Raw genomic sequence first — 13,999 nt, forward strand, 5'->3', positions numbered from 1 at the left:
AACAGAAGGAAAAAAAACCCATCTCTTAAAAGCAAAGCCAGCGGCAACATAAAACGCCTTTTCTTTTTGCTTCGGGACATTTTTTTCCAAAATCTTACACAAATTCTTGATTTTAAGATCCGAAACGATTGACCAAATTTTATTGGATCAGCTGACAATCCTGTGATTTCACGTGTCTGGAAAGGCAATAAATTACATTTTTGTTCTCTCTGCATTTCAACTGACAAGAGAAGGATGGTTTTCCTAGCCAGCCCTGGTTTTTACGCGCCAGGACTTAAGGTCGCCATTTGCTATTCCTCCTTCCGCAATAAAATGCCTTTAGCGCCATCTAAGTAGATCCACAGGGATCAGCAGCTCCTCTCTTAATCCAGCCACCGCTGGGGGGGGGGAAAAGAAGAGGGAGGGAAAAATCGTTTTAAACGTGAAAGGAAAGAAGCGATAGAGACCGCGAGCCAAAAATAAAAGGAAAAAAAAGAAAAAAAAATCACTGCAGCAAACTGCATTCCCCAGAAAGCCCGGGGGCGCGCTCGCGCATGCGCGCAAATCTTTGCGTAGTTCCTGTGCGACCCGCGGCGTATGACGCAGAAGACCTGCGCGCTTGGGTTTCCGGTCCTGGAATTTTAGGCGCGTGGGGTAGGAGGTGCCTGGCTTGCTCTCTGCAAACATGCGGCCCGGTAAGGCGCGTGTGAGGAAACCCTTTCGGCGCGGTCGAGTTTATTTGCGGCGCTTGTGTGGCGACTACACGGCCCAGCTGGTGGGAATGGAGGGATTCGGGCACATGGTTGCTGTGGTCATTTCTGATTCGGATTCTCTGCCTCTCTGCCTGCAGGTTTTACCTCTCGCGGAGGACGTGGGGACCGTGGAGGACGTGGAGGCTTCCGAGGAGGCCGAGGTTGGTTACTCTTGCGAGTTTCTTCTCTTTTTCCCCCCCTCTCTCCCCATCTCTGTATTGGCTTGGAATGGTGCCTTGCTGTTCCACCGGCACCTAGACCTCGATTGCAGAGAGTGGGTGAGTGCTATTGTCAAACTTAAGATTCTGTCAATGGAAGCTTCCAGTAAAAGTATCTAAAACTTTGGTTGTGGTTCTTGCGTGGACTGTCTCGCAAAGCTAACATCAGTCTCGTAAGTCTGAAAGTAGCCCTCCGATCCCTCATTTTACTCTCCTGAAAACGAGGGTCTTTTCTGTGGTGCTTCCTCCATTCTTCCTGTTTCGGACTCGAGTTTCGTCTGTCGGACCATCATCTAAGCTGCAGCTCTCTCCTGTCTCCCAAAGTCGTTCCCACATGCCCATCAAAGTAGGGGAAACCAAAGGAACTGGTAGATTTTATTTATCAAAATTATATACACCCCCCCCATTTCACTAACATGACTTTTTGAGTGGCATACAATAAAGCAAACAATTAAAACAAATCTAAAACAACCTTCAAAACAAAATAGAAATAAGATCATAGGAGAAGCTGCCAAAATCTCACATTCAGTGCTTCATGGATTCCTCGTTATCATTACCATTTTGGTGAGCTGAAGTCAAAATAATTGCTTTTTTTACTTGAAAGTTATGCTTAGTTGCATTTTCTGTTAATAGTTTGGTCAATATGTGACTAATGTACATCTGATGTATTAACTTTTCCCTGAAATTACACGTTGGCCCTTGCTAGTGTGGTACCTGAACCACCACCACCACGATAAGATGTTGTGATGCCATTACCACAGCAACAGATATAATTATGGTAGAAATTTCTGTTGCTTAGAGCATACTTTGTCTGCTCTGTTTTTGAATCTAATGTAGGTTTCCAAATTAGTCAGCAGTAATGGAGCAATTTGCTGAAGAATTAATGGGTTATATAATGACATTGATTACTAGCTATCTGTTGCAAATAGTTGTAACAATAATTGTATACAGATTAGTCCTTGCTTAAAGATCATAATTGGAACCAGACAACTCCATTGCTAAGCAATAGTTATTTGAAACACAGTGCAACTAATACTTGATAACTAATACTGATTCTGCTTGTCAGAAGACAGCTATGAAACATACAATAGGACTCTGCAAAGGGCATACATGTAAGGACCAGATTGTAAAGTTATGTTTTCAGCACCATTGTAACTTCAAAGAGTTGCTAAACATTAAGTGAGGATTATCTGTAGGCTTTTGCTTTCTTTTACCTATTCTGTTGCTTGTCAAAATGAGTAAGGTTTATGGTTCTTACCTAAATTTGCTTTAAATATGTTAATAGAAAAGAGTATCTGTGGCTTGGGGTTAAACTGTGGACTTCTTAGTGCTCTCTGAGCTTGGTTGTTTGCTACCAGATTAGTTTGCTTCTGACATTACCTGGTTGGCTAATGAAACATCTGCAAGCAAACAGCAAAACTTAAAGATGTTTCTCTGAAAATTGTTTTTTTTTTTTTTTTAAATTGTGGTCCTGCAGGCCCTGGCTCAAATCTGTATTTGTCAGTGGAACAAATAAAGGTCCAAATCTTTTTGGGTTATACTAGGTTTGGATCTTTTCTGTTTAGTTATCCCATGGGTTTCTTTTCAAGAGAAATGATAAGACATTGCTGAGCGTCTAATCTTGATTTTTATGAGGAAAGTGGAAGTACACTGTGAAAAAGGTCTCCTTTTCACAGAATTTGTGTTTTGAGGGGAACACATTGGGGATAAGTGTTGAGCTAATATCATCAATCTCAAACTTTGGCTGTACAGGTTTTATCTTGCGGTCAATTTTTGGGATGTTGTTTAATACTGACAGGGTGCTGTTTATGCCATCTGTTCCCCCTCATTGTTCATAGGAGGTGGATTTATATCTCGTGGAGGTGGACGAGGAGGTGGTGGAGGATTCCGAGGTGGAAGAGGAGGAGGTGGTAGCTTCCGAGGTGGACGAGGAGGTGGTGGTAGCTTCCGAGGTGGCGGACGAGGAGGACGGGGTGGCTTCAAAGGAGGCAAAAGGGTGACTATAGAACCCCACAGGCACGAAGGTAAGACTTGCTCAATATGTCATATATTGGTTCAAATGTAAGGATATAATTTTATTTTTTTAGCTTTCTCTGCTAAAAGGTTGATGGAGGAATAATGCCATAGGTATAGAAAAGGCACAGGCAGCCTGGAGCTCCACACAGAATGCAATTCCAGAAGCTCTTTTTTGGCAGCATGAATAGCTGTTGAAAACTCTCGATACAATTTCTTGTTAATTTAAAGTGAGAAAAACTAGGAAACTGCCTGTAAATTTTCACAATGTTGACTTATATATTTGATGCTTCTTGATTATAGAGTATTGCAATGTGGTTTCATGGGACTAGCTTTTGGAGATCATTGGGGGGGGGGAATGATTGGTGCTAACAGATGTTAGCATTAATAGACCCCATTACCTTATTACGTGAGCCCTACATTAGTTACCAATAGGTTTTTAGAGGCAATTTGAAGTTTGGTTTTGGCTAAAACCCTCTGTGGCTTGAAATCTATCTGCAGGACCACCTCTTCTATTTTAATTGGCCCTTCCAGTATGATTTTCCTGGAGGACGGCTAGTGTTAAACTTTACGTTCTCAAAATAAGGGAAATGATAACCAGAAGGTACTATTTCTCAGTGGCGTCTCCAACCTTCTGAAATAGTTGGTTAAAATCTATTTTAGTCAGCTTGGAATCATAGCTTATATAATACACTTCACTTAGAATTCCTCCATCCCTTCTAGCAGAGTGGGAGATACATATGATGGAACGCTGCTGAAAAACATGTGTACAATTTGAATGTTTTTCTTTGAATGCATTTATACTGATCAAATGGTTTGGTATTTCATTTTAATACTTGGTTTTGATAATAGTTTTGATTATTTTTCATTATTATTGTATTCCAAATTTGATTAAGAATTGGTTATTTTTAATTTGATTGGTACTTACTGTGGACATTTTAACCATGTATAGATGTTTTCTATTGACTATTTTGTAAACCACCACGGGTCTGTATTGATTTGGCAATATAGAAGTAGGAAAAGAAATAAATCGTAAACCAGACTTAACAGTGTTTTTAAAAGAAATTTCCTTCCTCAAATCTAAGAATTACTCCCTTCAAAAATTCTGGCATCACCATTTTGCATCATGAAATTATTTCCTGTAAAGCTCTGACTGCCCCAAATAACATTAGATGTGCCCTTAATCGTCAAAATATTGGCTGTGTTTGAGTTATTTTCTTCTTACTCTCCTTAAGGACATAGTAACAATGTTATGTCCAAAATATTCACATATGTAATTTTAAAGTACTGCAAACCACTTTGTGAAGCCCTGTTTTAACAGGCAGCATACATTTTTGAACACACATACACAAAAGCACGCAAACATTCAGTAAATTATACTGCTTTATACTCCCAATGAAGAGCTAGTTTGGTGTAATGGTTAAGGCAACAGGCTTAAAGCTGTGGAAAGCTGTGAATTCTAGTCCCACTTTATTAGGCAGCTGGGTGACCTTGAGCCAGACATTCACTTTTAGCCCTAGGAATGGGGCAATGGCAAAAAAATTCTGAAAGATCTTGCCAAGAAAGCTACAGGGACATGTCCAGGGCAGTCACCAGGTGTCAAGACCAACTCAAAACACACTCGTATTAGCTTATACCTCTTAATAGAGAACTCTATGCATCTGATGAAATGAGCTGCAGCTCATGAAAGCTTATACAGGCAGTCTTCGACTTATGGCCATAATTGAACCCAACATTTCCGTTGTTAAGTGAGACATCTATTAAGTGAGTTTTGCCCCATTTTATAACCTTTCTTGCCACAGTTGTTAAGTGAATCGTTGCAGTTGGTAAGTTAGTAACTCGGTTTGTTAACTGAATCTGGCTTCCCCATTGACTTTGCTTGTCTGAAGGTAGCAAAAGGGGATCACGTGACCTTGGAACACAGTAACGGTCGTACATATGAACCAATTGCCAAGCCTCTGAATTTTGATCACATGAACTTGGGGATAGTGCAAAGGTCTTAACTTTGAAAAAAATGGTCATAAGTCGCATTTTTCAGTGCCGTTGTAATGGTCACTAAATGAACTTTTGTAAGTCGAGGACTACCTGAATCTTTGGATAAAATGTGTTAATCAGAAAAGGCACTACTACAACAGATTCAGATTCTGAATTTGGGGGGGGGAGGAGGGGCTGTTCTCCAGTAATACCTTGTTAGCTGTGACCAAAATTATGGCCAGAATAGATGCTTTAGTTAGCTGATGAATAACAAGGCTGTGTCAATTGTAGACTATTGGTTTATGGATGGAAAGCTGTTTAGACCCAAAGGCCATTTGCTCACAGTAGTTTGCTAGAGTATGCTGGTGGTGAGCAAGACTGTCTCCATTACACCTCTCCTTTAACCCATTTTTTTAAGACCATCTTCTGAACAGTCATTTGTTTCCAAGGAAGAAAAGTCTTATGTTAGTTCCCTAATAAATGCTTAGAATCTTTGCAAGTACATGATTTTGTAGAGTGCTGGAAAGCCTGACTTTTTATTGTACAGGTAGTCCTTGACTTATGACCACAGTTGAACCCAAAATTTCTGGTTGCTAAATGAAATATTTGTTAAATGAATTTTGCCCAATTTAATGAACTTTCTTGCCACAGTTGTTAAGTGAATCTCTGCAATTGTTAAATTAGTAACATGGTTGTTAAGTAAATCTGGCTTCCCCGTTACTTTGCTTATCAGAAGGTGATCACATGATCCTGGGACAGTGACGTCATAAATATGTGTCAGTTGCCAAGTTTCTGACTTTTGATCACGTGGCCATGGGGATGCTGTAACAATCATAAGTGTAAAAAACGATCATACGTCACTTTTTTGAGTGCTGTTGTAATTCAAACCATCAGTAAGTGAACATCAACTACCTGTTTTTACATGGGAAAAATGCATATTTGTGAAATGTGTTTTTCAAATGCTAAGGCCATTTCGTCGTGCATTAATTACTTGAAACTGCTCCAACTAGATTGGGCTACTTGATTGAAAAGAAGTCACATGTCCAGATAAAGCCTAATCTGACTCTAATATTTTCTTTATAGTAGTGTTTTAATAAAAAAAAATATTCTTTAAATTTTAAATGTCATAGGAAGCCATTGCTAAGCCCAAGCAAGCACAGAACTTAGAACGTTCATTTTAATAACATAAATATATATATATATATAATGCCTTTCCTTCCCCACTGGAAAATAATACATCTAACAAGATCTTGAAAAGCACCTGCTAAATCTGGAAATATTCTAGTTGTCACTGTTGTAAATAAGCCCTTTAATGTCACTGTTGTAAATAAGCCCTTTAAAGTTATTCGCTCTGTCCCTCTCCGTGTTGAGCATGAGAGACAGGGTTTCATCCAGTTTAGTTTTCGTGCCAAGTATTGAGGGGAGAGAGAGAATGCTCCCCCATTTCGCCTCTGCCAGCCGGCTCGTTTGCCTGTATAAAATTCCATGCATGTGCCTGTGTGTAATCCCTTGTTACCAATGGCTACTGCATGAGTGTTTAAATTCCAGGCTATAATAAGCTTAATGCGTTACTCGGAATACAAATAAACACAAGCTGCATAGTATGTATATTACAAATTCTTGGAAAGAGAGTTCACGAGCTGTTGACACAGACATGTTTTAAAGAGAGGGTTGTTTTTCCTATTATGTTATTTGAAATTTCCATTTGGCTTCTTGACAAACTTAGAAAGTAGCAGCAGCAGGCTGAAATAGGCACAAGGTACCCTTGCTGTTTGTCTGATATATGACAACTAGTCTTATGCTTGCTTTTCTGAGAATAAACCTAGTTGAACAGAATAAGGGTTGTTTCTGAATAACCAACTATAGGGGCTACGTTATGGATCCATGATTGGGGTTTTATTTGTATACCACTGGTCCTTTTTGGGGGGGAGGGAGAAGAATAGCCTGTGAATAACTGAAGGATGGGGAAATAGCAACTATATTTCCTCCCTCTGTGTCATATTCTACAAACTGTGATCTTAGAATGTTGACTAGAGGCCAAGGCCTGGAACATTTAAATATCTATGACTACTATATGAATTAATCTTTTGTATACCATACTTAGGTGTCTTCATCTGCAGAGGAAAAGAAGATGCATTAGTCACACTAAATCTGGTACCTGGAGAATCTGTATATGGAGAGAAGAGAATATCTGTAGAGGTGAGTATCAGGGAATTCTTTGGAAAATTACAAAACAATAGAACACCTACAAGAAAGAGGAAACATAGAATAAGAGAATTGGACGGGACCTTGGGGAATGAGGCTGCGTACGCGCAGCTCGCACGAGCGACAGACCGGCCCGCTGCTTGCACGAGTTGGGCTGCAATCATGTGCACCAGTCCGCGGCCCAGTTGTGAATAGGCCACAGCCCAGTAGTGGGCTATGGCCCAGGGGTTGCGGACTCCTGTTCTAGTCCAACCCCCTGCTCAAGCAGGAGACCCTATATCATTCCAGACAAGTGGCTGTCCAGTCTCTTCTTAAAAGCCTCCAGTGATGGATCACCCGCTACTTCTGAGGGCAAACTGTTCCACTGGTTGTTTTCATTGATATGAATTTTCTCCTTGGTTCCAGGTTGCTTCTTTCCTTGTTGAGTTTCCATCTATTATTTCTTGTCTTACCTCCTGGTATTTTGGTAAATAGGTTGACCCCCTCTTCTTTGTGACAGCTCCTCAAATATTGAAACACTGCTATCATGTCTCCCCTAGTCCTTCTTTTCACTAGACTAGTTGTAGGATTGTCTGTAAGTGCAGTTGGGAATATATGCAGTCCTTGATTTACAACCATTTGTTTAGCGACAGAAGTTACAGTGGCACTGAAAAAAGTGATTTACAACTGGTTCTCGCATTTATGTCTGTTGCAGCATCCCCAAAGTCACGTGACCAAAATTATGATTGCTTGGCAACCAACATGTATTTATGACTTGCAGCATCCCAAGGTCATGTGATCACCATTTGTGACCTTCCCAGCCAACTTCCTTCCTTCCTTCCTTCCTTCCCAGCCAGCAAACAAAATCCATGATGGAAGCCAGATTTGTTTAACAGCTGCACAATTCCCTCAACAACCGTAGTGATTTGGTTAACTGGCAAAAAAGGACGTAAAATCAGACACAACTCCTTAATCACCTTGCCTTGTAATGGAAATTCTGGTCTCAGTTGTGATCATAAGTTGAGAACTACCATAGTTAAGTTAGAAGCATGTTCCAAGGATTCTTTCATTTTATGAAGGCTTTCTCAATCCAGGATGCTTTGCTTTTCAACTCCAGGAGGGTGAAACAAAAGTGGAATACCGTGCCTGGAACCCCTTTCGTTCCAAGTTGGCTGCTGCCATCCTTGGAGGCATTGATCAGATTCATATCAAACCGGGAGCAAAAGTGTTATACCTGGGAGCAGCATCAGGAACAACGGTGTCTCATGTCTCTGATATAGTGGGATCGGTAAGAAACTGCTCAGAAGCCAAAATAGCGACTATAACCTGAGTAAATGTTAGAGTGCCTTATCCTTGCTTTAAGCTGCTACTGCAATTGTATTGTAGTTAATTCCTATTGAATCGTTAGGCCAAACAATTTTCCTAAGCCTTAATGGATTTCCATGGATTGAAAGTTGCATTGGACCTCATTTTTAGATTTCTGGATGAGGGGAGACAATCTCTTCCCCAATTGCATATCAGAAGAAAGATAAGGGAAGAGGAGAAATGGTTCCCAATTGGGGATCCACCATGGAGGGCCAGTTTGGTGTAGTGCTTTAAGGCAGGGGTCACCAACCTAGGCAACTTTAAGACTGGTGGACTTCAACTTCCAGAATTCCTCAGCCAGCATGGCTGGCTGGGGAATTCTGGGAGTTGGAAGTCCACCAATCTTAAAGTTGCCAAGGTTGGAGACCCTGCTTTAAGGTACTGATCTAGAAACCATGAAAGCTGGCTGGGTGACTTTAGGCCAGTCCCTCTCTCTCTCTCAGTCCAATTCACCTCGTAAAGTTGTTGTGGGGAAAATAGAGCGGGAGTATTAGGTATGTTTGCTGCCTTGAGTTACTTATAAAGTAATGCCGTAAAGGCGGGATAAAAATATAATCAATAAATATAATTGTGAGGTTGAGGCATGCCTCTCTATTACAATACCTAGCTAAAGAAAAATCAAGGGAAACAACACAGGGAAGGGTTACTTGCATAGGATTGATCATTACTCTTCCAAATAATTATTTTTTAAATAGTTTCATTTAACAGCATTCCCCAAGATATGAATATTTTCTCTGTCTGTGGGTCTCCATATATATGTAGCCAAGCAAGGCACCAATTCTCTTTTCTTCCTGTTTCTGGTTAAACAGGAAGGGCTTGTGTATGCTGTGGAGTTCTCCCATCGCTCAGGTCGTGATCTCATCAATGTAGCAAAAAAACGGACCAACATCATTCCTGTCATTGAGGATGCACGACATCCACACAAATATCGCATGTTGATTGGTAAGAGATGTAAAGCTATGATTCCTGCCCAAAGAGACCCATGTGTGCTAATTTAAGAGTTTCTTAGAGGGGAGTCCCTGTCTGTTGCTTTCTTCCTTATTCTGTGGGGTGGGGGTGGGGTGGGGAGATGGAGCAACTACGGAAACTATGACCTGTGGATTTCAACTTCCAGAATTCCTGAGCCATCGTTCTGGGAGTTGAAGTCCACATGTCATTAAACTACTTTAGTTGCCCATCCCTGCTCTATCTTACGCCTTGAACAAAGGAATAGCAGAATATTAAGAATATAAGAAAGCAGTAGGAATCTTCAAGATCTGTTTTTCTTAGAATAAAGTGTTCTAGAATGTTAAGTGCCCAAACTATGTTTTGCAGATAAATAAAATTCTGTCATTGGCATCCATTTAGCTTAATTGCCTTAATTGCCAACCTACCTTAATTGTAGGTTGACCTACAATTTCCCCAACCTGGGTGGGTGTGGTAATAAGATCAGTTCTTCTAGCCCTCAGTAGCATGCTGTCTTGGGAATTCTGAGAGTTGGAAGTTCTCCGATTGTAAATTTGCCAGGGCTGAGAAATGCTGAGCTAGATTAATTATAAGGTATATGATTACATATTAATTGTAATATAAACTATAAATTAATTAGAGGCTTTGCATATAGTCAGTAGATGTTCCGATATATACTTTCTCTTTGCAGGCATGGTGGATGTCATTTTTGCAGATGTGGCTCAGCCCGATCAGTCACGTATTGTTGCCTTAAACGCACACAACTTTTTGAAGAACGGTGGTCATTTTGTTATCTCCATCAAAGTAAGGCTTTAATCTTGATTGTTTTATTTTCTGGCTGTAGAATGTTTGGCCAATAGGGGAATGGTATGATCATTGTTAACGATCACTGCTTTGTATTCCTGTATTAGATGGAAGTGGTAAGGTGTCCCCTAATCTAGTTGGAGTTGAGGATTTGGTATGCTTACACGTTCCCCTGTCTTCCAGGCCAACTGTATTGATTCAACAGCGGCCCCGGAGGCAGTCTTTGCATCAGAAGTAAAGAAAATGCAGCAGGAAAATATGAAACCCCAGGAACAACTGACTTTGGAGCCCTATGAGCGAGATCATGCTGTGGTGGTTGGCATGTACAGGTATGGGGAAACCAGAGGCCACTGATGGAATTCTGTGTGCTTCCCGAGATTTGGGAAGGTAGTATTTAATCCTCAGTAAAATATGATCTTTTCTTCCATCATTATCCACGCTCCAGCAACAGCAGCTATAATGCCCTTGCTTATCCAGAATCATTCAAAATATCCATTATCTCATTTAACCTTCAAATGTGTAAGCCCTATATCAACCTTATCCCTAATAATAGCATTTTTTGTCCATCTAATCTAGTATTGTGTGGATTGAAGAAAAATATCTCTCCAAGTGCCTTTTTCGTCTATTGCATCTCTCCCTTTCATTGGATGATGTCAAAAAGGCTTAATCTGGGTCTCGGCATATAGTACATGGGGTTATTCTTGAACTTGCGACATTGGGTGGATCAGGGACATGTCCTGACCTACTAATGATTCAAACTTGAGATAAGCTTGGACGTTTTTTATTTTGGCTCACTGTTTGACTATCTCCTGCCTCCTGGAAAACCAGCCTACTATTGCCGTTATATCTCTGAGTCTTTCTTTGCAGCTATAGCAAAGTCTGATGCTGAGATAGAGCCTTTCTTGTTGTTCAGAGATTACCTCTGAGTCTGTATAAAACTTTGGAATGCAGATAGATACTTTTATGAATGAAGACTTTATTAAAAAGTTCTGTAGGCAAAGCCTGAAAATATTGAATTGTATATTGGATCGTTTTGCCATGTACAAAGGATTGAGGTGTCCCTGTTTATTTCCAATTCAGGTAGCAGATTCTCCCCTTTCTATTTTGTCTATAAATGTAAAAAAAAATTAATCTAATCTTCCTTCTCTTACAGACCGCCGCCTAAACCGAAGAAGCAAAACACATAAATAGTTGATGCCCATTGCAATAGGGGCAAAAGGACTTTTCTTACTTTTTATGTCAGGATTCTTGCTACTGCCTGGGACTCAGCAGTCTTAAGATGCTGTACTGCATCTATGTTCCGAGGCATTCTGAAATGTGTACATTTTTTATTAAAATAAGTAATATAGAGACCTACTAGATTGTTTGTAGTTTTGAGGGTGAGGCAAGACTTGGAAAACTTAAATCAGACTGAATCAAGGAACTCGAGCCCAACTCTTTCATTCATTAACTGTGCTTACATACTGCCTAGTATTTGCATCTACCATTTTAAAATAACTGTATATGTGAAGTATTAAAACACCTCCCGTCCTAAAACAATGTTAAAGTAGATTAAGTGAAATTTGTATACAGTGTTGCCTGTTAGATGTTAAGGTGATTTATTTCCATTTTGATTTTTGATTGACCATTTTCAGATTTGTTTTATTTTTGCCTCCAAGTCTGTCTTGACTCTTGGCAGCTGCATGGGCAAAATCCCAGTGGTTCTCTTGGCAACATAGCTTAGAAATGGCTTGTCACTGTCTTTTTCCTAAGATTGAGAAAGACTGACTGGCCCAAAATCACCCAAGCTGCTTCATGTCTGATGCAGAAGAATTCATGATCTCTTGGTTTCTAGTTGGGTGCTTTTAACACCAAACTGACTCTCATCTCCAATTAAAGCCTTACAGAAAAAAATTCCCCCGTGCCTTGGATTCAGGAACAGTTCAGATTGACATTCAAATTGATATAAGGTGGGGAGGAAAGCCAAATTGGAATGTCGGAGGAACTATTATACTATAAAAGCCTTATAAAAGTAGCTTTTAAAAAAAATGATTTATATAGAATCTTTCTAGAAAACAAACCCCAGAGTTATGGGAATTATAAATCATATCTGTTGGTACTTGCTGATTATTGTTAATTCTAACAGATTTTCAGGGTTGGTGAGGTAGATACTGTATACTGTATGTGATAGCTGTTTGACAATGTATAATTCAAAATGTTTACTATCTTAAAGAGGGAAAGAAACCTGGGTATGCAGTTTAATTTCAGGAATAAAGAACAGTGAATAGGGAGCTGTAATGAAAAATGTTCACACAAATGTGGGGGTTTCTGTAATAAACTAGCAAAGCGAAGAGCTAAGCCTCAGAAGGAGCATCCCAGTTCTTTGTAAGTAGCCAAAGAACTGTAAAAAGAATAGCTCCTTTTCACTTTTTTTTTTTTAAATCTTCTGGTCCAGATGCACTAGTTATTTCCAAAGCTTCCCTGACACACGACTACTGCATGTTGCAGTGGCACCATCCATAGGTAAACGCCACCAGATTCTATGCTCCAGCATCTTTATGCCATTAAGGTAAGGCTAGTCCAAGATTTCAGACCGGCAGATGCTAGGTGGTGTTCTTAGCATTTGCAATAGTGGTGAATGTTCTTAGCATTCTCTACTGATGGCACTCAATGCCTCTTAAAGTTGTTCAGCAGTAGCGATGTTGAAGGGTTGTTTTTTTTTTTTTCCTTCTCCAAATTTGCTTTTATTAAATACTGTCCAGAAAGGGTTGGGGTTCCTGTGCATTATTTCACGTTCGCGTTATGAAACCTGGACGTGTTAGGTTTTTAAAAAAACGGCTTAATCTTCAGCAGCAACTGATTGGGGCTGGGGGGGTGGGAAAAAGAATTCCCCCCCGCGCTGCTCCTTTTCAGGGGTGACACCAAGGAGAGGGATCCGGAGCTTGCGAAACTGAAAATGTGCTAATCCTACCCCATCGATTTGCAATATCGTCAGGGCATTGCAGAGCGCGTTGTTAACTCCAGCCCCCTCCCCAACCAAACCTTGAAAATTAGCTCAAGGAAAATCTCTCTCCAACGCGGCAATAGATCGCTTTCTCCGTTTCCACCCACACCTGGAAGACCATTTAAAAAACCTAAAGGGAGTTTTCCTCCCCCCCTCCCGCTCGCTCTTCAATGGTGCAGCCCATAACGCTACCCTTTCCTTCTATGTCACGTAGAAAATGTTCTAGGCTTCGTCGATGCCATTCTGCAAATGGGGCGGGGGGGGGGAGAGATGCCGAGATTGCACATACGCCCAGCTGCACGGGCTGCAGACTTCGGCGCATGCGCACCCTCGGCAGGGAACACGCACCTTCGTAGCGGGCGGGCGTCCATTTCTCTTTTTTTGCCTCTCCCCATCCCCCCGTCGTTTCTCTGCTTCTCCCGGCCCGCCGCCTCACGTGGCTACGCCGACGGGGCGCATGCGCTGAGCGGCGACAGCGGAGGCGGTTTGTTGTGGTCGCCATTTTTTGTTGCATTACTGGGAAATCCCGGCGCCGGAGCAGCCGCCGGAGAACGCCCCTTGCGCTGGGGGTGGGGGCGCAAGACGCCCGCCTGCCGCGCCCCGCCCCCAGCGCGCTTCTCCTCCTCAGCCCCAGCTTTGAAACACGCCGCGGGCCGCAGCCGCCTCCTCAGGTAAGAGACCCGCCCGGCTGTCGCTCCCTCGCCTCCCGCCCTCCCGTTCACCTTAGGGCCCTTCCCAGCGCGAAGAAGGGAGCGGGAGCGGGGCAGGCGGGAGAGCCTCCG

The 13,999-nt window shown here is 41.5% G+C and overlaps 1 protein-coding gene across 1 annotated transcript; it reads left to right on the forward strand.

Moving 5' to 3' along the window:
- The first annotated feature begins 603 nt into the window (after positions 1-603).
- FBL (fibrillarin) lies at positions 604-11,779 on the forward strand. The gene is made up of 9 exons (XM_015816575.1): positions 604-674; positions 830-892; positions 2,788-2,973; positions 7,041-7,135; positions 8,238-8,408; positions 9,295-9,427; positions 10,122-10,234; positions 10,418-10,563; positions 11,388-11,779. The coding sequence occupies exons 1-9, from the start codon at positions 665-667 to the stop codon at positions 11,419-11,421; spliced, it is 951 nt and encodes a 316-aa protein (XP_015672061.1). The 5' UTR covers positions 604-664; the 3' UTR covers positions 11,422-11,779.
- The last annotated feature ends 2,220 nt before the right edge of the window (positions 11,780-13,999 follow it).

Source organism: Protobothrops mucrosquamatus, unplaced genomic scaffold (genome assembly GCF_001527695.2).
Source record: "Protobothrops mucrosquamatus isolate PMUCROS unplaced genomic scaffold, P.Mucros_1.0 scaffold468, whole genome shotgun sequence".
Classification (NCBI taxonomy): Eukaryota; Metazoa; Chordata; class Lepidosauria; order Squamata; family Viperidae; genus Protobothrops; species Protobothrops mucrosquamatus.

What these genes read in the sequence shown, in the direction of transcription:
- FBL (XM_015816575.1), top strand. An exon ending in TCTCTGATATAGTGGGATCG is followed by an intron (nt 8,409 to 9,294) that starts GTAAGAAACTGC and finishes CTGGTTAAACAG; the next exon opens with GAAGGGCTTGTGTATGCTGT. An exon ending in ATTTTGTTATCTCCATCAAA is followed by an intron (nt 10,235 to 10,417) that starts GTAAGGCTTTAA and finishes CCTGTCTTCCAG; the next exon opens with GCCAACTGTATTGATTCAAC.